The sequence below is a fragment of the Neovison vison genome, chromosome 12, assembly GCF_020171115.1.
Source record: "Neovison vison isolate M4711 chromosome 12, ASM_NN_V1, whole genome shotgun sequence".
Classification (NCBI taxonomy): Eukaryota; Metazoa; Chordata; class Mammalia; order Carnivora; family Mustelidae; genus Neogale; species Neogale vison.
The window spans coordinates 68407337-68434563 of NC_058102.1; the positions used below are offsets into that span (position 1 = coordinate 68407337).

The window sequence follows — 27227 nt, forward strand, 5'->3', positions numbered from 1 at the left end:
TCACAGGTGTTGCTGCTCAGCAATTGCCCATCCAGGGTGACCCACACTGGCTTGTCTTGGTTGAGGTTAGCTCTTGCTGACAAAACAGAAGCCTGGAAACCTCTGGGGCTTCATCTGATACAAGTTTACTTAGGTTAGCATAGTAAAAGTTAAAATCCCCGTGTGAGTGTTCTGCAGGGCAGCACGCCTCCTACCTCGCTCCTCTAGCAATTCCAAGCCCTAGGCTCCTTCCATTTTGGGCCCTGTCTCTTCCCAGGCTGTTCTCCCTTTCTGCGTCGGGCTAGAGCAGAGGAAGGAAACACAAGATTGCCACATGGGCCGGGTTCGTGTCACTTCTGCTTGCCTTCAGTCTGCTCATCCTCATCTGTCGTGGCCAGTGCGACAAATCGACCAGGAAAACGTGAGGGTTAAGAGGATGGTGAAAAGAAATTAAGAGACAGAGATGGGGGCAGGAGGGACACTGAGGAGGATGTCCAACAGTGCCGATTTTATGCCACATCTTACAAGCATTTATAAGGCAGACCACAATAGGAGGAGTAATACATCAGTTCCTAGTCAGATGACCGCAAGCTCCTGTAACAAGTTTACATCAAGTGCAAGCAAATCGCGTGATGCCAGGTGGTCTCGGCTAAAGCCATTAGCAAGACAATCAACCAGGGAGTGGGTTATGGGAGGTACAGGAACAACAAGGACCAACTAAGAGCTCATGACCCTGACCACATTGTTCCCTTCTGTAGGGAGAGCGTGTGGGAAGTCACGTAGGTGAGCGCACGACACATAGCACAGACCCTTTCTCAGTGTTACTCAATTTTCCCGTCCTTAACCTTGTCAAGCTGTCCGGACTTTGAGGGAGACACAAGTCAGGGCCTGGTTTGATCCTCGACTCCAACCATGCCGTGGCCTCCAACACTCATCCGGTGGCCCCACCTGACTGCGCAGAAGATGGGGTCATGCAGCCTCGTTGGGTGCAGATGGAGAGGATGTGATGAGCAGCCTGCCGGCCTCTACCTCCTCTAGCAATAAACCAGGGGGTGATTCCTTTACTGTCTTGGGTTGTTCATGACAAGCTACAGGCCAGAACTCCCTGCTGGTATCTTTAACAATGTTGAACGGTATGTTGTCCACAGGAACAGCTACAGTAATATTCTCTCTTCTTGGAACTCCAATATTAGCATCATGGCAATGTCCTAATGAATCTTAATTCTGACTTAAGCAGGGGCTTTTTGAAATGTAGGATGGACATGGCTTTCACCAACCTGAGAAATCCCCTGGGCATAAATGCAGTACCCCATTCTTCATGATGCTGCAGAGTGTCTCCCTGTAAAGTGTTTGTTCACATGCTTTCAAGTGACAAATTGATTCCCTCCTCCACTCATCAAGAAGTAAAACGAGGGCAGAGGGATGTTTTCAGCCGAGGTTTGAAATGAGTTGAAAAGAGTAGCTGAGGCCGAGCGGTACCAGGAGGTTGGTCCAGGTGACAGAAACTGCACAGCAGATTTTGGGGCCAGGAATGGTGAGGCTATGTGGAAAGGCATCGAGGAGGTCAGCACTGGAGGAACTGAGGCAGACTGAAGGGTTAAAGAGGAAGACAGAGAGGGCTTAGTCTTCCAGACCTCATTTTCAGCTAAAGCGGCCGTACAGAAATTCCCTTCCACCCTCCCAGTGTCCAGTTCCTTGGACACTGGTCCCACACATGTCCCAAACATGGACACACATATGTTTATACATTGGTCCCAGAAGTGCTTCCCGGGGATGATTTTCTGCCCAAAGGAGGTCAAGGTAGGATGAATAGCATTTATTTTATAGTATGACTTTTTAGGTGATTTTGAAAACAAGCATCTGAGTCTAAGAAAAGTCATGAAGATGACAGAAATCAGAGGTATTTGGAAATAAGGAAATGCAGGAGACAGTATATACTTCTAATAAATTATTGAATGTCTGCTATATCCTGGAGATATGTCAATGAGCAATCTATTATACCCCCAAAGCATTGTGAGTGTAGTGAGAAAGTCAGGTACCAACCAAATAGTTGGACAGGGGTTGATTAATTTATTCCCATTACTTGGTTGTTCTGAGACAGAAATCCTGAGTGCCATAAGAGGGTGAATCTGGAGGCTAGGACAGGGGTACGCAGAAGATGATTTTTCCCAGGAATGTGACACTGAAGCGGAGACTTGGAGGAGGGGGCTTTGTTGGTGAAGACAGGAGAAGTCATGCTGTGGTGCCCAGTCAAGGCAGCATGTGTTCCAAGGCCACTGTACCACGAGTGATGCTAGTAGAGATCTCTTCCACACTTAAAAAACTGGATACCTGGAAGCCACAAGGGACAGCAGAGTAGGACTTGGTTACAGTTCAGGTGAAAAGAGACTGAGAAAACAGGAAGAAAGTGAGTGATTCAAGATGATGATGAGTAAGAGGTAGAGGAAGAGGGTTGACAACAGTAAAGAAAATTGATTAAAGCGGAGTTCTATTTAATATGCATATTTTTCTTGGTAGAGTTCTTTTTTGTGTTCTTCTACTACCAGTTCCTGCCCCCAATACTTTAAATGAACATTTTCTAATTTTTCAAAAATTTGTCAGTATTTTAACATTTAATTAAAACAAATACACACTTTTCAAAAATATTTGGGAATGGAATAATGCAGTTGTCATATTAGTTTGCTATGAGCATCAAATGAGATTGTGAAATTGTCCTTGTCCATAGTCAAATATTGGTTTAATTGGATGAAAACTCACTGATTCATTTGTCTCCTTTGTTAAAACAAGTTGTGTCCTTTTCCCTCATTCATGTTGGAGCTCATGTAATGATTAGACTGAGTGGTCCAAAGAAAACAGCTACATTTCCATGCATGCTGATTATCTCTTGAGTTCTGGGAATAAATCCCAACTTGATTGCCTAATAGTGAAAGTGATCTGGGGACATGGAAAAAGCTACGGCTATGACTTCTCAGTCTTCTTTCTCTAACCTGTTAAAGGTGTGTGGTCAGGTCTTCTCCACAAAGTGGTATGGAGAATGTCTTCTTTTCTTATGGAAGGTACATGTATTCTTCTTGGGCTTTATTTTGTCTGATTCCACCATGGTTCATGAATAACACTGTGGCTTTTATGCTACATCTGGAAGACATGCAATCTTATTTCATGGGAAGGAGCAAAAGGATGGTGGGTGGAGTAACCTGGTTGTAATTACAGTGTACATTTATTTGGAAAGATCAGCATATTAGTGTGCAGTGGCTGGATCAATTAAACTCAGCTGGAGTAATTCAATCTAGTTTGTTCCTATAAAAGCTAAAAATCTTTAAAACTCTCGAGGTTTGCTGTAAACCTTATGACGACAGAAGCACTTTGAATATGTCTGTCCCTCTCCTTTGAATTATAAAGCAACTCAAAAACGAGGCTTTGAAAAATTTTGCCTCCCTCTCCCCTCAAAAACAATAACAACAACAACAACAACAAACCTTTATCCATTTATCAGCAAAATAAATTCTCGCATCTTCCTCTGGGAAGATTGGTATTTTTTTACTAATATATTTTTGAAGCATAATTTTTGTGAAGTTATTTATAATTTTTAATTTCTACACCTTAAGTAATGTGAGGTATCCATGGAAACTGTCTAGCCTTTCTTCAGTGCACTGGACTGCCTTCCCACACAGGTCAAGACACAAACAGTCCTAGGTACAAGCTCAATTTACTGCACCTTAGCCATTAGGCAGTTTTAACAAGAAATTGGCTTCTAATTGATACATACATTTTCATATTTAATTAGCAGTTTGAGCCTCTGCATTATACTAACAGATGTAACATTCAAAACATATGCCATTGTGGTACATCTGTTGCACAGATGTACTTAAAGGCAGGGACTTTGTGGCAAATAGTGTTGATGTCTCTCAGCTGCTCAGTAAGAATTTGGACAGAAATGACATAATTTTCTTTAAAATATGTTTTTTAAAATTACATAAGGCATGCATTTTCTCTACCAATCTAATGGATTTGTTTTCCATTTATTTAATAGCTTTATTGAGATATTAATACATCATACAATATTCACACACCCTGCTAAAGTCTACAGTTCAGTGGTTTTCAGTATAGTCACAGATTTGCTAGCAGTGCTCACTGTCTAATTTTGGAACATTTTCGTTACCCCAGAGAGAAACCCCATACCCACTGGCAGTCACTGCCCATTCTTCCACCACTGACTCCTTGCCACCACTAATCTACTTTCTGTGTCAATGGATTTGCCTCTTCCAGACATCTCATATAAATGCAGTGATAAAATAGGTTGTCTTTTATAACTGGTTTCTTCCACTGAGCATAATATTTTCAAGGCCCTTCTGTGTTATAACATGTATCAGTACTCCATTCCCTTTTTATTGCTAAATAATATTCCATTGTATGGATATACCACATTTTATTTAGTCATTTATCATTGGATGGATATTTGGGTTGTTTCTACCTTTTAGCTATTATGAATGCTACTGCTGTTAACATTCATGTAGAAGTCTATATGTGGACATATATTTTTGTTTCTTTTTTGTGTATCCCTAGGAGTAGAATTGGTAGGTCATATGATGACTATTTAATTTTTAGGGAGTGCAAAACAGTTTTCGAAAGTGATTCTACCATTTTATATCTCCAACAGCAATGTGTAAGGGTCCCAATTTTTCCACATCCACAAACTTATTATTGTCTCTCTTTTTTATCTTAGCCATCCTTGCAGGTGGGAAATGATATCAAGGGGCTATTTTTTTTTTTTTAGGAGAGAAATTTATCGTTCATGCTTATAAATTAACTAAATGCATCCCTATTACTTATTTACTTATCCATTGCTCTTAACTTGTAAGTAAATATGCCTCTTATCTCTATCTATAATATCATTTTCTTTACTAAATCTAATGCAGACCCAACTCACCATGTGAGATCAAAACTTGAGTTGGTGGTGAACTAAAGTGTCATATAAAACATGTAACAATGAAAAAGGGCAAACACTAAAAACAAATCCCCAAATTTCTGCCATAATTTCCTTTTGCTGAGAAATAGATATGGTAGTGATGCCCCGTGCTCCGAACCTTTATCAGTTTACAATGCCAGATTAAATTCATTCAATATAATGTATCTCATCAATTCTAATATGCCATCTGTTATATTACTAGAAAGAAAAAGAGCACTGCTAATTGAGCGATAACACACTATTGATTTTGGAGTGACCTGTATTTAGAAATGTTACAATGTGTGTGTGTGGGGGGGATGTGTGTTAGAATCATTGAAATTTAATAGAGAAGGAGGTGTGATGTGAACAACTTCACCTCCTCCACCTCCTCCTCCTCCTCTTCCTTCTCCTCCCCCTCCCCCCTGTCTTCCTCCTTCCCCTTCCCTTCACCCACCCCCTCTCGCTCCCTCTCCCTCTCCGTCTCCTTCTTCTTCTTTTCCCTTGGAGACAATCCAGTCATCTATGCTTACCAATACCCAGGAGTAAAAGCAAGATGTGTAACACCACAAGACTTGATAAATACCTTTTACAAATAGGCATTAATAACCAGGAATATAAAAATGATGTATTACACATACACACACACAGAGGAAGAGAGGAAAGTGGTAGTTATTAGTTTGGGGGTATGAGATCAGCAACTTACGCTTCCCTGAAATGATTTCTTTGTAAGCTTTCTTTTCAGCCTGAGAATGTTCTGTGTTGTTTCTTTAAGAAGTACCATCAACAGGTAATTTCATAAGCCTGTGAAAATTGTGTTTATAATGCAGATGTCTAGCACCTCAACATTACCAAGAAGCTTTCATAACAGCAAATGTGCTTATTAGCACATTATAAAAAATAACAGGTTACTTTTTTAGTGTCCTGGGTTCCAGTTAGGTTCTAGGTATATAAGGTAGTGAAATATATGCCATGGTGTATGCCAGAAGGAATCAAAGTGATCTTCAAAATCAGGTTCAAAAGACTGTAATAAGTCTACTCAGAGACGTTCTGAAAAAGCCTGCTCCAGAGGTGGGCATTTGGCCTTTAATCACCTCAGGCATCTTTAGGTTTGTTTGAATTCACTCCTCTTTTTTGGGAGGTAATAATTGTATTGGGACTTTGGAATGTTGATGAATATTTAAGGAATCCCTAGTTTCCACTGGCTCTTACTCACTGTCTCATAGTTTTTTACTGTGAAATTCCTTGAAAATTATGATTAACATGGGACACAATTAGGAGCTTGTGAGGGCAGATAATAGCTTATATTAAATTGGGCAAAATGAATCATCTTATGGACAGTTTGATGCAGGAATTGATCAAAATTAGGTCTACATAATTTTTTAATGTCAACAACAAACACTAAAGAAAGGAAATGATTTTCATTTTATGAAGGAAAAATGAGATAAAATGCAATTATCTTTAATTTTTTCTTGTATTAAAAATTATGACAGGCTCAAACATAATATCTTAAAAAGACAACAGTGGCTTTGTATCTTTTTAAATGACATCTCCTAGGGCACCTGGGTGGCTCAGTTGGTTAAGTGACTGCCTTCGGCTCGGGTCATGATCCTGGAGTCCTGGGATCAAGTCCCACACCAGACTCCCTGAGTCTGCTTCTCCCGCTGATCTCTCTCCTCTCATACTCTCTCTCTCTCTCTCTCTCTCAAATAAATAAATAAAATCATAAAAAAATTTTAAATGACATCTCCACATGATAGTAGAAATTATGTGGCTAAGTCAGATCCTGGTATGGATGTGCAGCAGCAAGTGGTTTCTATGTTTATCAATAAAGCATAAAAATTCCCATTACAATAGACATAACAAGGGAAGGCCTTGGACTAGACTTTTTAAGTATTATTGAATTCTTCTGCATTAGGTCATATCTGTAATCATGAATTAATATTTTACCCTCTGACTTTTCAGAATGTTGCAATTGTTCGTCTTTACTTTTAAGTGTTTTTAAATTTGCTTACTGGATTCCAGCACAACTTATTTCTTTCAGCCAGAGAACCATAGTTAATGAGCTTATATACTAAAATTATTTAATATGCAGGTAACATTGAATACATCCAAATATTTGCCAAAGTTATAAGCCATGATATATAATATATATCACAGTCTTTAAGTAGATGACACTCAGAATCAAATTTTGATGGTAAATGTAGTGATCTCTGTTGCAGAATCATGGACTCATTCATTCACTCAGAAATATTTATTGAGTAGTTGATGAGTCAAGGTTTGCGTAGAAGTTGGAGTCAATGACCAACCAAAAAGGGAAAAGAAAAAAAAAAAAAGCACTCCCTGTCCTTGTAGTGCTTACAGTCTGGTAGAAGGATACTGAGATCATTCAAAGATTGATATAAATAAATATAAAACTGAACCACATGGTGAGGCATATGGTGTTATGAGAGGGTTGAATGGGAACCGACTTGGTGAAGTTGGAGAGGATAACTCTGACATGGCGGAGCTGAGACCTAAAAGTTGAGCAGGAAAGTTGGAAGTACTGAGCAAAGCCGGAAGTACTGGTATTACGGGAACATCATCCACTAATGTCCTGAGGCAGAAGGGAACATGGTGAACCACTAAAAGGCTTGGGTGGCAGGAGGAAGACCTGGATTGGCTGAGAGAGCAATGATGATAATGGTTCAAGATACATGGGTGCTGGATTCTGGATCCCCACCTAAGCCATGCAATGGATCGTGGTCAATATTCAGAGGGGTGAAAAGCAGCAGAATATCAAATGTAGGAAGCCACCACCATTTTGATGTTTAATATTTCTTGAGTATTTTCTTTTAATAGAATGTTGAATTCATATGAAATAATATGTACAACATCATTTTTTACTGTAAAGCATTATATTATTATGACCTATTAACCCCTGCAGCCAAGTGAAGAATGAAAAATTACCCATGTGCTCTGGCCTCCTTTCCAGAGACAAATGGTAGCTCGTATTTTTAATATCACACTAGATATTAAAGTGTGGTGTCTTCTAGGACTTGCTTTTTTCCCTCTCTCTCAACATTATGCTTCTAAGATTCATCAAAGCCGTGTGTTGCTGTGAGGCTCTAGTTCATTCGTGTCTGCATCGTATAATATTCTGCTGTGGGAATACACCACAATTTATTGATCCATTTTCCTGTCAGTGGGTATTTGGATTCATTTCAAGTTTTTTTGTTTGTTTTGTTTTTGTGTTGTTGTTGTTTTTGCTATTGATGCTAATATGAATGTCTGAAGTATGGTAATATGTGTCTCTTGGGACACATGTCTCCCTGGAAATGGGATTATGGGGTGGGAACATATGTTTTCCAGAGTGGTTATACTGATTTTCATTCCCACAATTGACCCGCATCCATTCCGGCACTAGGTTTTTTAAGACTTCTTAATTTTTGCCAGTCTGGTGGGTATAAAATGGTATCCTGTTATAGTCTTACCTTGTATTTCCCTAATTGCTAAAAAAGGTGAAGAATTTTTCATATTTATTGGTTGGATGTGTTTCCTATATAAAATGCCAGTTCAATCCTTTTGTCCACTTTTCTACCAGGATATTTTTTTTCATTGATTTGTAAGCATTCTTTCTATATTCAGATATTCTGAATTCTAGTTCTCTGTTGTTTCATATCCCTGTGAATACTGAGTGAAAAATGAATCAGAGGAGCACCACGTGAATATAAGAAGACTAGTTAACACTCTCCTGATGAACAATCATTGCATGATAATTTTTTAATTGTATTTAATATCTTCTTATATTTCTTATGTTAAAAATATTAGGAACATGGGCCATTGGTTTTCCTACTGACACTGCCTTAAGACAAGTTGCCCTAAATTGGCTTCTGATGAATTCCGTGTGCTGTGCATACATAGGGATGGTTGAAACGTATGCATGTATCGGTGTTGTTTTTATGAAAACAGCCTGCTGATCAAAGTGGCTTCAAAGCAATCTTCTACAGAATTAATGCTGCTTTCATTTTCCTTCTCTTAAAAAATTGTAGAAGTTCAGAGCTGGATATTGATGTGAGTGGGTTAAGCTCTGTCTTCATGGCCCTGAGCATTGCAATGTCCCGTACCTGCTGTGAGTTGGACAAGTGTTATTTTCCTATAAATGTTTAAAAAAATATTACAGTAGGGGCGCCTGGGTGGCTCAGTGGTTAAATCGGCTCAGGTCATGATCTCAGCGTCCTGGGATCGAGCCCCACATCGGGCTCTCTGCTCAGCGGGGAACCTGCTTCCTCCTCTCTCTCTGCCTGCCTCTCTGCCTACCTGTGATCTCTCCCTGTCAAATAAATAAATAAAATATTAAAAAAATATTACAGTAACTGTTTATTTAGTACTTATTATAGACTAAAGCTTTTTGGATATAATCTATAATCCTTAAAGTAGCCCTGTGGTGAGGATTTGATTGTTCACAGATGGGGAAATTGAGTCTCAAGGCAGTTAAATAAAATTCTTGAGATCACGAAGCCATGGCAGCACCTAGATCCAAACCAGTTACATTGGTCTCCGAGACATTATCTTTTATACTAAGTACACAGGCTTTCCATGCCTGGAGTTTCATAAATTACATTAATTATGTGTTAAACTGTGCATAGATATTATCTCATTTTAATTCTTAAGAACTTGCTTTGAAATTGTGCTAGGCAGAGCTCCTCATGATTTCATCAACTCCATAAATATTTCTCCCCAATCTAAGGATCTTCTAAATATGTTCTGAATTTATTAAAATTTGGCTTTATATTTCTTTGGTCAGAATATTTGCATTGATTATAAGTAATGCAAGTGTTAGTTTTCTCCCACTGTTTTAAAGACAATTTCTTTCTAGTATATGGGAAGAGGGATGAGGTCTGCTGCCCATCCTCTCTCACTGTGTTTGTGGCTATGCGGAGGTTCTCTACAGTGTTGTTCCCTTGAAAACTTCAAGGTCACGTGTTCCTCTCACTGACCTGTGGACCAGCCCTCTCTTGGTTCTGATCAGTAGTTCACAGGTTGAGCTGACAGACTGCACTTAGAACGTGAGACTGCAGAGAAAGAGGAAGGTGTACACAAGGCTGAAGAGTGCACATATTACCTCTCTTCATGTATTGTTTTTTGCCTTTTGTTACATCATCTTGTGAAGTGGGACCTGTATATCGACCTTTACTAAATGGTTGTGGAGAGGTAATGGTGATCGCAGCATGTGAGGACTGGAGACTACAAGGTAGATAGGACTTTTCCCATCATGCAGGAGGCAACATCTCCCATTGTCCTTCATATTGTTATTCAGATCGAAGTTGGTTCTTTCCTTTATTCCCGTCTTCTCCCACTCCTGCTTTATCCTCTCATGTTCTCTGGAGCCTCCGGTAGGCTGAGTCTATTACTGAACTACATACATCACCATATCATCCCTCAGGGACACACTCTTTGCAGAAGCTTTGAAATGACCCCTTGAAATTCCATCCTCCCCCCACCTTTGGTGTGAGAGCACATGTTTGCATTGCAGCGTATTGATTCCAAATCTTTTCAGGAACAAATAGCACTCAGTAGGTTTCTACACTATGTACCAGGGGATTATGGGTTTAACCTTGGTGGTTGTGTGCACTGCCATTTGAGCATGATTTGATGAGGTAGTGATTTACGATGTGCAAGTCTAGTAGTGGTGTTTCAATAGGGAAATGGTATCCCAAATTTGTCTGTTTCTTTCTTTCTTATTTACTCTTTTTTCAACTCTTCATGTTCTGAAGATCAGATAAAGACTGCTTAGTTAGAAAACTAAGCAATCAGAAGCAGAAAAAAATCCATTCTTCAGTACTATGGGGGAGGGATTGCATACAGTCTTAACCCCTCAATTTCAGCAGACCCTGTATTGAAACCATTGAGATATTTGAGTCTGTTGAGTTTGATATCAGTCAGGATACTTCTTCTAAATCACATACTGAGAGGCTTTTATTATACCCCAAAGAAAAGAAATTGTTTCTTTTACTCCTCACTAGTTATGGGGTACAGAGTCATCCCCTAACACAGCAACCCTGTTTGTCTAGAGGCTAGGACATTTGATAAACCTGGAGAGATAGCTGCAGTCATTTTTATCTCCAGCATCATCATCAAATTTTTAAGTATCATGTACTGTTTAAATGTTTAAATTTCACAAGTGGAATCAAATGATTTGGTGAGGATTATTTATATTGAGAAACACTGCCATGTGTCTCAACTCTACATATTTGGAAATTCTTTTAGCATATGCTGCAGAATTGTTTTTTGCTCTCCCATTCCCAGTTCCTGACATGTGGTAGAAATGTAGTATGTCTTTACAATGAACATGAAAAAAGGGAAGGAAAGAAGGAAGATAGAAGTAGAATCATTTGTTTTAACATTTTCCATGGTCTTTTTTTTTTATAAGCCCCTTTACTAGAATTGTTGAGATATCCATATGTTTTTCAGGATTATAATAATTGTGTTGTTATATTGATGAAGAGCATCTTGTGAATGTATATAATAACTACTCCTATTAAAGTTTGTGTTTTTCATCTTATGAAAGCTGGGAAAAAGTATCAGGAGAAGGAACTGGCTTTCACTCCTTGGAGTTAGTGACTAAGGAATTCGAACCATTAGATCACTAGATTATAGGACATTGGCCATATTTTCCCAAAGGAGTCCCTTGAAGATGTTGTCGATTATAATGATGGGCCTAATATAATCCCATTTAGAATATAGCTGTTGCAATAATTTATTTGAAATTAAAAATGTAATTTATCCCTGGGGATTCACATGAGGAAAAGATATCTAAGCAAACATGCTATCATTAAACAAAAAGGTTAGGGAAACACCAATTAGGCTAAACCAAGTTTATGTTAAAATGAGACTATGTGGGGACAACAGGTACACACCATAGCCTCCATACAGATCTTATCCAAGCTGATTAGTATCTGAGTGTTAGTTTTTGAGGGGAAACCCTAAATTAAATGTCTCCAGGTTGCAGTTTTCATTACCTTTTGAATTTCCATTTGAGGACTCAGGTTTGTTTAGGATTCTCGTTGTGGTTGTCATATTTTGATGGTGTCTTCATTATATATTATACAGTAGAAAAAATATTATCATTATACAGTGGAAAAATATTACTTTATTGTGTCATTTTTCCAAGGGAAAGGGAAGAAATGTGGAATCAGTACCTCAAATATCACATCCTTGAACTTTTCACTCTTAATGCTATTAATTCCTATTAAGGCAAGCAGGGTTGTGCTTTCTCAAAAATCAGAGAATCTTTAGTCCTTTCTAAGACTAATAAATTTTTGTTATTCTTTCTGTCCATGGAAAGCAATAATTTCTAAGCTTGATTTTTGATGCATTGGAGTTGGTGCAACAGGAAGTGGCCAGGAAAAAAAAAATGGTCCTCCCAGATACTCACAAACTGTCAGCATGACTGCCCTGGCCACAGAAGATGTCTTTTTATGGAGATGTTTTGTTGTAACTTCAGAAGGTAGTTGTTAGTTATCTTGGCTCCATTACATTTAGCACATCTGGGATGTGTTCCATGAAGACATTGGCTAAAAACTGTGTCTTGTGGCCTGGAATTGACTCTGATATTGAAAAGACTGGAAAGGACATTTCTTGCTAGTTGGCCTAATCCAGCAAGGACACCTTCCATGGGAAGCCCAGTCCGGAATTCATTTTGGAATTAAAGAGTGAGCATAGAAGTCAAACTTCTCAGTGTTGTAGAATTCTTTTCAAACTCTCTTAATGTACTTTTAGTTCTTTCCCACATTTCTGCCTTGACAATGTTAGCTCCAAGACGATTATTTACAAGCCTGGCACAAGAATTTCTGCCAGTGATTCCACCATTAATTTACTGGAGTTAAAGGAATTAGTGGAAATGACTTGCCTCTGAATTATCGCCACTATAACCCATTACAGATAGTACCAGCCACTGAGGCTGTCCCGAGACAAATTGGAACACAGCACTTGCCTCAATCCCTCAAGTCAGAACTCAGTATTTGACAAAAGCAATCATTTCTGCTAAACTTGCCATGGAGAAATAGCTGAAGTTTTCCAGTATTAAGTGAGCATAACTAAGATGATCAGTAGAATCTTGTTGCATCTGTACCTATTCTTTGTTCATTTTTAGTGCTGAAGTTTGCCTTTGTTGGAAATTATGGAGTTTGAAGCACAGTAGAATTCATCCACTTTAGTTGGAGTTGTAAGGTCCATTTTATGTAGTGAAGTGTACACATATTAGCTCACAAGGATATAATTCCAAGGATTGATTAATAGTGGACAAATTAGGACTTTCAGGTAGTTTATCATTTATAATTTTTTTGCCATTTTCTTAGTGTATGTATATAGAAATACTTCCACTATTGTGGGAATAAATGTTCACTTATGTTTGGTATAAAATGAGGGGCCTCTGGGTGGCTCAGTGGGTTAAGCCTCTGCCTTCAGCTCAGTTCATGATCTCAGGGTCCCGGGATTGAGCCCCGCATCGGGCTCTCTGCTCAGTGGGGAGCCTGCTTCCCCCTCTCTCTCTGCCCGCCTCTCTGCCTTCTTGTGATCTCTGTCAAATAAATAAATAAATAAATAAAAATTTAGGAGTGAGAAAGTGTGTACAAAAGCACTTTGTAAACTGTCCACTGTTGTGTCACCTGGATAATATTAATACTAGCAGCAATAGCATCAACTCTGCACAAGTTAATGTAGCACCTACTATGTGCTGGGAACTGTTCTAAGTGCTTTACATATTTTTACCTATTTAATGATCACAGAAATCCAAGAAGGAAGGGTGTAATGACTACTTCGTTTGCCAGTTGTGGAACTGAGTCCCAGGGTGGTGAAGTAACTTGCTTGAGATCCCCCAGTTACTAGGGCATAAAGGGGATTGGAACCCAGGCAGGGTGGCTCCAGAGTTAAGAACAGGGATAGAAGAAATCCTTCCTTCTTTCTATGGCATTCTGCATATTACAGAGTTAGAAAATATATGCTTCTGGCAAAGCTGGAATTGGGTAAGAAAAATAATTTTTAAAAAATCAAATTTCTCGTTTGATTTTGATGTTTATAAATCTGATAAACACCTGTGATTTTATTTTATCTGTCCAAAGAAAATTTAGAAATAATAGCATATTTGATGCTTATTTTAATTTGATGTGACACTCTTCTACTCTATGGTTGGTTTTGAACAGCTTTATTTTTCCAGCAATATAAATGCCCCTTTTAGGGCATTTAAAAATGCCCCTTTGGGGCATTTTTAAAAACAAATGATAAAATGCAGCTCTCTATTTATCCTTCTCCTTTTTAAAAAAGACACACTATTGTTTTTATCTCTTGGTTGGGTCCTTAGAGAAATCTGGTTAAAAGACTCCCTTATATAGTATGAAAAGGGAGCTAGTTGGCAAGGACCCAGGGTTCTGCTCACAGTAGGTTCTCTTCTAGATGGTGACATGGACTTGTGCAATTTTAAGAAAAACAGACCTGGATTTTTCATGTTTTTCAGCTTTATTGTAGCTGGGCAAATTGTGTCTTACAGGGTTCGAATGAGAAGCAATACCTCGGTCTATAAAAATGAGAAGCATGATTAGTAGAACAAACTGAGCTACCCGTTATAGAAATTTACTACTTAAGTGAAAATATTCTCAAATTTCTCCCCCCAACTTACAACTTCAACTCTGTAGTTTGTGGTACTAAAAGTTCTCTTAGAGCATATCTTAGAGCTATAATAAGATCCAAAGCAAAAGCCCATTTGACTTCAAAGAAATGTTTTATTTTGTTTTCCCTCCCCTTTTGGAAGGATCATTTTTGCCTTGATGAAAATAATTCAACTCAAAAAGCTTACTCTTAAAATAAAAAAGAAAAAGAGAGATACTTTTTTTTTTCTTATGTATTCTCTAGATTTTCTATTTCTTCCAAGACTGGTCATTACTTTCACTCACTATAGCACTATATGAAAATGTCTTGAAAGAAGAATACAGGAAGTAGGGAGTAATACTAACTGTCTGTGTTCTAAAAACTTAATCATCAGTAAATTGAAGTCACTATAAGGTTAAGAGCCCCAGACACTCTAAGTGTCTATTTCAATTCTTGGCACTGTGACATTTAGGGCATATTTGTTGTGTATAGGACAGCTTTGCTCTGATGATCATATGGTTAGTAGGGGAGATACGCATGTAAAGCCTCTTCAAAGTCAACTGTTTTCTTTTATGTGCTTCCCTAGGGCCATATATATGTGCCTATTATGGAAGTGACTTTATCGTTAACACTTTGAGGGGCAAGTTATATCTTATTCACTTAGAATAGTGCCTAAGACACAGTGAGTACCTCATGAATATATGTAGAATAAAGATGGGGGATAGGACATGTCCGTAAGTAAAACAGAAGGAAAGCTTTTCAGGCAGAGAATAGGATATATGAGAAAAGCAGAAAGATGGAAAACTGTGGTTGAGAAATCATCACATTGTTCTGTTTGGTTAAAATTTGTGTGAAGAGGGCACCTGGGTGGCTCAGTTGGTTAAGCAACTGCCTTTAGCAAGTCCCACATGGGGCTCCCAGCTCCATGGGGAGTCTGCTTCTCCCTCTGACCTTCTCCTCTCTCATGGTCTCTCTCACTGTCTCTCTCTCAAATAAATAAATAAAATCTTTTTAAAAAAATCTGTGTGAAGACACTATCTGAAGCTACAGTTGAAAAGATAGAATAAGTAGGATTTCAGAAATCATTGTCAAGATGAGGGGGTAGTAGATGAGCCCTCTCAGTGATGTTGAGCATCTTTTCATGTGTCTGTTGGCCATCTGTATGTCTTCTTTGGAAAACTGTCTATTTAGGTCCTCTGCCCATTTTTTAATTGGTTTGTTTGTTCGTTGTTTTGATGTTGAGTTGTGTAAGTTCTTTCTTAAGTTTGGATATTAACCCTTAGTTGGATGTATCATTTGCAAATATCCTCTCCCAATCAGTGGTTTGCCTTTTTGTTTTGTTGATGGTTTCCTTTGCTGTACAAGAGCCCTTTCTTCTGCAATAGTTCCAATAGGTGATTTCACTTTTTTTTTCTCTTGCCTGAGGAGATGTATCTAGAAAAATGTTTCTATGGCTAATATCAAAGGAATTACTGCCTATTTTTTTTCTAGGAGTGTTATGGTTTCAGGTCTCACATTTAGATCTTTAATGTGTTTTGAGTTTATTTTTGTGTATAGTATAAGAGAGTGGTCTGATTTCATTCTTTTGCATTTAGCTGTTCAGTTTTCTCAACACCATTTGTTGAAGAAACTGTCCTTTGTTCATTGCATATTCTTGCCTTTTTTGTCATAGATTAATTGACTGTATAAGTGTGGTTTCATTTCTGGAGTCTCAATCCTCTTCTGTTGACCTATGTGTCTGTTTTGGGGCCAGTACCGTACTGTTTTGATTACTACAGCTTTGTAGTATACCTTGAAATTGGAAAGTATGATACCTCCAGCTCTGTTCTCCTTTCTCAAGATTGCTTTTGCTATTTGGGGGTCTCTTGTGGTTCTATGCAAATTTTAGGATTATTTGTTTTCTGTGAAAAAAAATGTTGGTATTTTGATAGGAATTGCATTAAATCTGTAGATTGGACTACTCATCAGAGAAATGCAAATTCAAACCACAGTGAGATATCACTTTACACTTGTCAGAATGGCTAAAATCATAAGCACAAGAAACAATAAGTGTTGGCAAGTATGTGGAGAAAAAGGAATTCTTGTGCACTGTTGGTAGGAATGCAAATTGGTGTAGTCCCTGTGGAAAGCAGTATGGAGGTTCCTGAAAAGATAAAAGGAAAAGTATCATATGATCCAGTAATTGTACTAGTGGATATTTACCCAATGAAAACAAAGTTACGTGCACCCCTATGTTTATTACAGTATTATTTACAATAGCCAAGCTATGGAAGCACCAAGTGTCCATGGATAGATGAATGGATAAAGAAGATGTGGTATTTATATATACAATGAAATATTACTAAGTCACAAAATAGAATGAGATCATGCCATTTGAACAACATGGATGGATCTAGAGAGTGTAATGCTAGATGAAATAAGTCAGTCAGAGAAAGACACATATCTGGAATTAAGAAACAAAACAAATGAACAGACAAAGGAAAACAGAGACAAACAAAGGAATAGACTCTTAAATACAGAGAGCAAACTTGTTGTTGCCGGAGGGAAGGTGGCTGGGGAGGCGGGTGAAACAGCTGAAGGGGATGAAGAGGACACTACTCTTGATGAGCACTGAGTAATGTATAAAATCCTTGAATCACCTATGTTGTACACCTGAAACTAATATAACACAGTCTGTTAATTAGACTTCAAGACAAAGAGAACAATGGAAAAAAATAAAGGAGACCATTCCGTTGTGAAAAATTGAGTTTGAGGTGCCAGTAGAACCTCCAGATGAAGATAAGGCAATCTAAGTGGAAACAGGATGAGAAGCATAGGAGAGCTGGGTTGAGCCGGAGGAAAGACATTTGGCAGCCAGTCCACAGAAGCGGGTGTGCAGGCAGGGATCAGATAAAATTGCTGATGGGGAGAGGGAAGATGAGGAGAGCAGCAGAACAAGAGAACTGAGGATAAAATCTCAGGGCTTGAAAGGGAAGTATGACCACAGCATGAGAGAGAGAAAGAGCAGTGAGGACCGTGTGTCATGGCGCCACGCCAGCAGCAGTTGTGCCTGGGCAGGGGTGTGGAGCGCAGTGCGGGACGCAGTGGAGCCCTGAGTTAGGGTCTTGCTCTACCACCTGCTAGCTGAATGAGCCACGTCTAGTTACCTGAGCTCTTGGGCTCTGGGGTCCTTACCCACAGATGGATACGCCTCAGTAGTTGCTGTGTTAATTTTGTTATTAAAAGCAGTCTTTAAATAATACCTTAAAATCACTCTCTTCTATTAATATAACAAGAACCAATAAAATGGAAGATTTGGAGTTATCTGTATTTCTTATGTATGTCAAGCAACAATATTGCAAAGTATAGTATTTTAAAAATGTCTTTTAACCAGGATAAGATTGAAGACTTAGGAGTATTTGAATTACATGTTTTAGAAAGGAATATGCTGTCTTTTACCCATCATCTTCTGAATGAAGCTTTTAGAATTTAAATACAATTCACTGTCCTATCAAGCGTCATTTTTGGAGCATCTGCTGTATACCCACCATTTTCCTATCTCTTAACAAGTCAAGAAACAACAAATGTTGGCAAGGATGCAGAGAAAAGGAAACCCTCTTACACTGCTTAATAATTAACAAATCTTGACTTGTTAATTTTAGCCATCCTGACTGGTATGAGGTGGTCTCTCATTGTAGTTTTGATCTTTATTTCCCTGGGCATCACAGATACCCTTAACAACACTAAGATCCTCAGCTTCTGAGGCAATCTTGAATTTATAGTACGTAAATTTTCCTAGTACAATCTATTGTGATTTTCCCTGTACATTTTGTTGACATTTCTGGGAGAAGCAAAATCACTATTATTTTCTTGGGAAACATTTGCAAATTTTTGTCTTAGAAAATATCATGCTGTATAAAATTAATTTTTCTACGTCTCGCCATCATTGGTAAAATGCATTTTAAGTGGCATTTTGATGTACTGATACTCCCCCTTTCCATTAGAAAAAAAGAACAATAAGAAACACCTTTTCTTATCCTTTGTATTAGGGTAACACATTAAGAAAAATACTCCTGAATCGCTACTTTAAAGGAGACTATGGAGTTGGTCCAAATGGACACCTCTCTGGGACCTACTGCAAATCTGCACAAGGGGCAGGTAAGACCAGTTATTTTCTCATCATTCTGAGATTCTGGTCACATGTGTTCACACTGGGGTTATGCTAGCATTTTACTGAAAATAGAACAAAACAAAAAATTCACTCAAAAAATACTCTTAAAAGCCATTGTACAAAAATTTGCATTCAAAACACAATTGGTTTGAATATCTAATTTTGCTCTTTGACTCTGGAAAACAGTAAACTACGTAAGTTTTACCCGTTTGACTTACATAAGTATGTAAATTAAGGACAAAAATAAGGCTAGTTTTCTTTTTCTGAAGTATTTATTATTAAGAAAAAACACATGGAGTTAATTACAGGTGTCATACATTGAATAGAAAGCTATGTTTTTGCAAACTTTTGACATTTTTTTAAAACTCCCTAGATTCTATTATATTTAATGCTGAAGAGAAAAAATTCCAAGGATAAATAATATTCTTAAGGTCTAAGAATTTGAAAACCTTATGCGTGAATAATGTCTGAAAATTAAGGTTTTTTGTTTTTTTTGTTTTTTTTTTTTTTCATTTTCCTAATCACAGGGAGCTTTTCCGGACAAGATTCAGATAAGATGGGGATATCAATGTCAGATATTCAGTGTCTGCTGGATAAAGAAGGTGCATCTGAACTTGTCATTGATGTTATAGTGAACACCAAAAATGACAGGATTTTTTCAGAAGGCATTTTACTTGGCATTGCCTTGCTCGAAGGAGGAAATACACAGACTCAGGTATCTTTTTATCATGATGAGCATTATGTTGGTCATTTATATCTCTTATTTACTTGTCCTAGGAACCAAGGAACGTGATATTTTTTTGCTTTTGGCTTCTCATGACTATCCAAAAAAAAAAAAAAAAAAAAACACCCCAACAACCCAACAACCTTGTGTCACATTTTCCTTATAAATGTATTTGATTTACTGTAGAAACTACAGACCTTCACAAATTATTCAGTGAAGCAGAACATTCCTTAGAAGCTTCCTTTCTGACATTATACCAGAAATTCTGATTTGTTTAGGGAAATTTTAGGTCTACTTTCAACTGATAAAAACAACATTTTGACTAATCTAAGAATTAAATGTAAAAATAAATAAATACATAAATGCCTCATACCATCTTTGGCTTTATAATGGATTTCAGTACTATCAAACACCCCTCCCAGCACAGCCCCTCCCATTTACTTTTTTCAGAAGTTTAGAACAACAGCTTTACTTGATGCCCCGAATCTCCCAGTGCTTATTAACCGGATGCCTCTGAGTGAGTGAATTTTCAGTGATCTGGAGAGAGAAGGAACATTTCTTTGCAGTTAAAAGCAGCCATTCATCCGATTCACAGACCTGTACCCCTGGGGGTAAAAATATATGTTTATAAAAAATAAAAAAAATTAAAAAAAAACCCAGCCATTCATCTATTCCACATGCAGTCATCATCACCATTTCCAGAAGGCACCTGTAAACGCCTGCCAAGTGCCCCTGGGTTCTGCCACTCCCAAAGGCAGAACACCCTGAGAAGGGGGGCCTGAGAGCAGAGCTGGGGAGAATTTCCACAGAATACCCACCTTGCTTCTAGTCCCGCTGCTTGCTCACCTGCCCTTTCTGCATTTGTCTTGGTTGGAGAAGGAAACTCAGCTTGCAACTCGCTGGAAAATTCAGAATCCACTTTTCCTATTCGGGGCAAATAGCAGCCATATCTATCTGAAAACTAAGAGAGTTCCTTTATTAATCCAGTAAAGGCAATGGACAGCAGGAATTTCGCTAGATCCAGGAGCGGGGCCTTTACGAGGAAAGGTGTCAGGCACAGCAGATGTCACAGTGACCAGAAAACAAGTCCCAGACACTGATCCTGCAGAGTTGCAAAACATCATGAAAATTCTCGTGATATTGAAGCTACAACACAGATTGCTCTGAGGGAAGTTGGGGAAGTGGGTGGTGGAGGGATTTGTGTGGGTTTTCTTGGAACGGCTCTTGTCTACAACCAGATATCCAGTGGGGACGTTCTAAAGAAATTGTCTAGGCAACTACATAATATGAGAGGTAGATTATTCAGATAGTAGTGAAGGATTTTTTTGTTTTTGATCTCTTGATAGAGAGATGTAGTTAAGTGCTTTCTAGATTCCTGTTAGTGGACCACAGAGAGGGTCATCAGATGAGATCATCTTGGACCCTACCTACACATTTACATTTATTTATGTCCTCATAGCACTGTGGAATAAACCAGATTCTGCCAGAAACTGCCTGTTCCACTTTCAAACTCCTGACAAGGTCCCTGCCTCCCTTTAGAGCCCAAATACCTTTCAGTCTTTTATTCACATGGTGTTTCTGTGGCAGTTATCACTGGTGACTTATTTTTTTGTCTTTGAAATCTTTTTTTCCCCCATTTTAAAAATCATTATTATATTCAGTTAGCCAAAATATAGTACACCATTAGTTTTTGATGTAGTATTCAATGATTCATCAGTCGTGTGTAACACCCAGTGCTCATCATAACACGTGCCCTCCTTAATACCCATCACCTGGCTACCCCATCCCTTCCCCCCTCCCCTGTGAAACCCTGTTTATTTCCTGGAGTTCAGAGTCTCTCTTGGTTTGTCTCGCTCTCTGATTTTCAACTTAGTTCTTGGGACACCATTCTCTTCTCATTTTACCTTCTGCCATTTCTTCTTAGCCTTCTCTGAAAGCTCCTCTTGATCTATTTAACTCTTGAATCCAGACATCCTCACGTTTCTTTGGGATCTCTGTTTATTTTGCTTTTTCCTTCAGCCTGACCTCATTCATTTCTGCATCTTTAACTTTCATTCAATGCTGATGATTTTCTCCACTCACTTGATACACTTCTAGACTCGACATCCAGCTATCTTCCAGAACGTTTCATGGGATATCCCATTAGTACCTTCACCTCAGTGTGTCCCAAACTGAATCCACCATTGTTCTCCATTCACCCATTCCTGCTTTTATTTTGCCTCCCTCAGTGATTGGTGGTCCATCCACCCAGATATCTGACTGGAAGCTGAAAGCCCGCCTTGACCTCATCTAACTCACCCTCACTACCTTCCTGAGCATCTCATTGAAGGCCATTCTGTGGTGATTCTGCCTTGTTCACAGCTCTCATATCCATAGTCTGCTTTCAACCTCTGCATAGCCAACCCTCATTCCCAGCCTTCTTATCTTTTCTGGGCCACTAGGTCTTCTGGGAGGTATTCCTGATCCTGGTTTTTCACTTCTCCAAATCATTCTCCACTCTGCCTCCAAAAGATACCTCTCCAAAAGCACATGTTATTCTCCTGCTTAAAGCCAGTCAGTTGCCCTATAAAGGCAAAAACTCCCTAACACGGTCCATAAGATCTTCCATGATTTCATCTCTTCACTCTTCATATTTTCCTTCCTTATTCCACCTCCTCCCTCCTCCGTCCTCTCTCCTGTGCACCAGCTACACTGAGCTCTTCCTAGTTCCTCATATGTATCATGCTATTTCTCACGTTGCTTTCTCCTCTAGGAGGACCCTACTCATGAAGTTCCCTTGGAAGGCTTTTCCGATCCCATGTCCCACTCGGCAGAATTGTCCACTAGTTGCCGCATGCCCCTGCTGTATCCTGCAGATGTCTTCAGTGGCATTTCTGCCACTTGATTGTGCCTTTTCATGGATGTGTCAGGCTTGGTCTAGCAAATTATGAATCCTTAACAATTGAAACCACATGGTGGTCTTCTTTGTGTCCCATGTGTCTGACACCATGATGTTTGGCCCAATAAATGTTTAGGAGTGATGGCTGTATGAATGAATGGTTTGAATCAGATTCTAACCCCTTCACAAAGTCTTCCCCATCTGGCTCGAGCCTTGACAACCACTCCTTTATCTGAGCTCCCATAACATTTGTTTCCTTAATATCCATTTGGCACTCTGCCTATGCTACTTTGTTTTGTTATTTGAATGACATTTTGCCTCTCTAGCTAAATTTCATCTTTTTCAAAGTGGATCATGTCCTAGTTCTTCTAGCTATGTGCTTTATCACCATTCAGCAAATATTTGTTGATGAAATAGCATTAAATTATTTTTGTATGTGAAAGCCTTGTTTAAAGATGGGTTCTAACAATGTCATTTACTAGCCATCCCTATTTAGGTTTGTCAGTTTTCTACATCACTTTATATAACTCACATAGCAGCTATGTCTCTGGAAGGTCTAACCGAGGTCAGCTTGACTCCTATTACTTGCCCTTGAACATTCTAAAACCCACTCCTCCTCAAGACTCCTGCCGATCCCCAGGGGCAGGGGGAGGGGGGTGTAGAGAGGGGTGGGGGTGGAAGGTGGTGGAGTGGGTGTTACATTCTCACAGGGCCCTTAGGCACTAATGTTTGACCGCCCTACTTCTGTAGGAATCTGATTCCCTTCTTTAATGTATACCCTCCAAGCTGCATAAGCCAGTTTATATTTTTCATGACACTATTGAAAGCAATGCCTGCTAAATATCAGGCACTGTGCTTTGTGCTTTCCATGCACTGACTTGGTTAATGCTCACGACAACTGATGAGGTAACATGTGTTAACTCACCTTACCAGAGAAGAATCTGAGACAGTCGGAGCTCCTTACTGAGCTCACGTGGCTAGTTACAGATAGACTCAGGACTCGAACCCGTGCAGTCTGGCTCCAGTGCTCTTAGGCATTTTACTTCCTGACGCCTGGGAGATTTCGCTGGCTGATTCACCCTGCACGGGTGCCCTAGGCTTATACCATCTCTCCAGTTCCTCCCTTCATTTTCCTTCTCTGCCTCCCCTCTTCTGGTCCCCCATCCTTCTTGGGGGAAAGTCCTTCCTCTGTCATACAGATTGTTGACCCATCACTGTGGGTTCCTGAAAAAACCTCAGAGTTTCCCCTTATACTCTGAAGCTTGTGAAAGCAGTTTCCTAATCAAAAACCATATCTTTCACAAGAGAAATCCGTATGCTGCCTGTTGAGATTATATACACATTTATATAAAACATGCTTTTTATCTTTATTAAAGTCATACTGTTCAGCTTTGTAACGCCCTGGTTTTAAAAAGATGGGGTCTGTGTAAGTAACCTGTTATTTTGAGCTTAAGAGGTTACTTTAATAAATTTAATGATTTAGACTCAGAGAATCTAGATTTAAATCCTAGCTTTACCACTTACTAGTTTACGTAATGTTGGGCAAGTCATTTACCTTTAGTGAACTTTATCATATTGATCTGTAAAATGGAAATAAGAATGCTTATTGTTTACCCCACAGCTGTACTGAAAGTACCAATGAGATAATGTATTTCAAGGCACTAAACAAATTATAAAACTTTGTTTTAATAGAGCCACGAAGTTCCTGTAACTTCCTCATTAATATATTGGAATCTCCTTTCTCACCTTCTAACCCGACTATATTGGAAATATTAGGGTATAAGCATCAGCTTAATTTGTGGGCCTGGAGAGGTCTGTAAGTGCTGCATTTATCCTTTGAATTAACAGAACCAGCTTCACTGTTTCACTGTTGTTGCTATGGTTACTGTGGCTTTTTGCCCTGCTTTCTTGAGGGGTTGCTAGCCTCCTGCTTAGAGCTTCCCCTTGTAGGTATGAATCCGCTCCTAAGGCTTCATAAATTGCTCTGTACTCATACATTACCCATATTGAAAATTGCAGGACACGCATCCATTTCAAGACCTGATGTCATTAGAATCTTATCTGCAAGTCCCAGGACCTCTGGGTCATGATTCCTGACATTCTTTTAGCAAAGCCTATGTACAGGAAGCACACAAACCAAAACTGTCTGTTTACATTTATTGGATTATGGTTCATTGTCCTGGATTTGGGAGTCATTGTTTTTCACATGTTTTCTTCACACTGTCTCTCTTCAAGGTTACATAACTGTCTTTTAATCAGTACAGTCAGTACAGTTATTAGAATTATCTTTATTAGTTTTTTTTTTACTTTATTTCTATTGTATCTATTGTGCCTATCCCATGATTTTCATATTAGTAATGTACAGTTTCCCCACCCAGTACAACTTCCATCTTCTCTGGAGTGTATCACCTTTCCCATCACCTACCTCTTCTGGCCATGTCCATAAGTCACTAAACAGACAGGGATTTGGCAGGTATTTTCAAGGTTCAGTATTTCTGCCTCACTGTGATATACTTTATCATCATTTTGGTGTGGAATCCTTTCTGTATCATTATTCACTCTTCGAGCAGAATCCATTTTATACATTTTATAGCAGGCTTGTCCTAGACCCCATGCAAAGCAATGTAGCTAATGAAGTACCGAAAAAAGTTAGTGTGTATCTATCAGTGGGTTCCTGTGAGTGAGGCTGCCATGGTAACACATTCTAAATTAAATGTACTGTAATTTAGATAAAGAGAAAAATAACTCTTTGTAACTCTGAGTAAACTCACATTTACCAAAACAGGAAGCTTATTGGATTTGTAGCTGTTTTCTACTCTAGGTGACAGACTCAGAGGGCAGAGACTGTGGTAGCTTTTCCTTTTTGTTCTATCCCTAGTAGTAGCCAGGGCCTGGCACATAGTAGGCATTCAATAAATATGTGTTGAATCGAGACATGAGTTTATAGTAATGTAAAAAAACCAGAGAACTCTTTGGATCAACTTCTTACAATGCCCTTGTAAATTTTTCAAATAAAATATTCAGCAAGAATGAATGAAATAACATGAAAATATATTGGATTTTAGTGGAAAGTGCTAAGCAAATACAAGCTATTATTAGTGTATGCTAAATAGTACAGGAGACTGGAAAAAGCTGCTAATTTATGAAATAATAATGGGCAGCACATTAAATGTGTGCTTTCATCCGTGATGTTTATGTTTATTTCAAGCATGCAAGCACTCTTTTTCTCCCCTTGGGTATTAATATCTTAAAATATGTTTTCTTACAGTATTCCTTCTACCAGCAGTTGCACGAACAAAAAAAGTCAGAAAAATTCTTCAAAGTTCTCTATGACCGAATGAAGGCTGCTCAGAAAGAGATAAGATCAACAGTGACAGTTAATACCATAGACTTAGGTAACAAAAAAAGGGATGATGACAATGAATTGATGACATCTGGTCCACGAATGAGAGGTAAAGAAATATTTGAGAACTTGGGGGTATAGAGAGAACAGAAGGGCACACAACTTCTAAGTCTCGCTGATCTTTGTCATCTCACTTACCTTGGTCTCACTGTCCTAACTGTGGTTCCATGTGTGGAGCTCCATTCTTAAATTATCATGGCCACAGGGTTGACCTTGAAACAGCTGTGCAGGACCAAACTCAAACAAGGGATTATCAGAACAAAGTAACTAGTGACATGAAAATGTTGGCTTTATTGTGGAGTGCACAGTAAAGAGCCAGTTGCCCAAACCTTTGGAGCATTAGTGAAGTCCAAACTTTAAGAATAGAAATTACAAGGGTTTCTGGGTGGCTTGGTGGGTTAAGCCTCTGCCTTTGGCTTGGGTCATGGTCTTGGGGTCCTGAGATCAAGACCCGCATCAGGCTCTCTGCTCAGCGGGGAGCCTGCTTCCTCCTCTCTCTCTGCCTACCTCTCTACCTACTTGTGATTTCTCTCTCTGTCAAATAAATAAATAAAATCTTAAAAAAAAGAAGAATAGAAATTACAGTACCATACTTTAATGAAAGATTCTTGATACTTGGAATAAAAAAGTCATTGACGAAGTAAATATAAATCATATAAACATTAAGGTTTTGAAGTTTGCCATATTTTCCCCACCTTCTTGTATTCAAGAATTCTGGTATTTTGTATTTATCAGAAAGACACAAGCCCTTCTAAAATTGGCAAAGCATTAACATCCTTTTTTTAATGTCCTATGCAAATTTCATATTTTAGTTGCTACTTCAGATTATTTGGGGGGAAATTGTTGTACCTTGTGTCAAGTGATTTTTAATTCAATTGTTAGAGAATTTGGGAACTGGTTGTCTTGTTTTTTAATTAGCAAAAGGAAGTTCCTTCAGAAATAAATAAAAGTACTGTTTAATTTCAGTAAGAGATTCATCATTACTTTTGAAAGAGGGAATGAAAGGGCAATTAACAGAAGCTTCTTCGGCGACATCCAAAGCATACTGTGCCTACCGAAGGGAAATGGATCCAGAAATAGACATTATGTGTGCAGGATCGGAAGCGGGAAACGCTGAGGAAAAGTCTGCGGAGGAAGTCACCATGAGCCCTGCGATCGCCATCATGCAGCCCATTCTGCGGTTTCTTCAGCTGCTGTGTGAGAATCACAACCGGGAACTGCAGGTACTTGTTCTAGTTTGTGTAAAAGCTGAGAAGACAGCCTGGGACCGTAGGTAACTACATTCAAATAGAACTCACGTGTCCTTTAGGAGAGAAAATAAAACCGATAGTGCTCTTCTGAGTTGGGAAGAAACATTTGCGTCTAAGTGAAGAAAAATGCGGAGAAAACTCCTTTACGCGTGAAAAAAAATCAGGCTTGTGTATTATCGTCCATTGCAGCCTCAACTCCTATCTTTTTAGCCTCAGTTAGGGTCATTGAATCCTAGTATTCTGGTATTTGTTGAGGAAGGTCACATTTGCCTCATCT

At 38.8% G+C, this 27227-nt stretch overlaps 1 protein-coding gene across 1 annotated transcript in view; it reads left to right on the forward strand.

Moving 5' to 3' along the window:
- Positions 1–27227, forward strand: part of ITPR2 (inositol 1,4,5-trisphosphate receptor type 2) — a 498632-nt gene that overhangs the window by 318675 nt on the left and 152730 nt on the right. Inside the window, exons 38-41 of the mRNA XM_044226478.1 lie at positions 18574–18682; positions 19223–19410; positions 25566–25749; positions 26667–26923. Coding sequence (XP_044082413.1) covers positions 18574–18682; positions 19223–19410; positions 25566–25749; positions 26667–26923 — 738 coding nt within the window. The remainder of the gene's footprint in view (positions 1–18573; positions 18683–19222; positions 19411–25565; positions 25750–26666; positions 26924–27227) is intronic.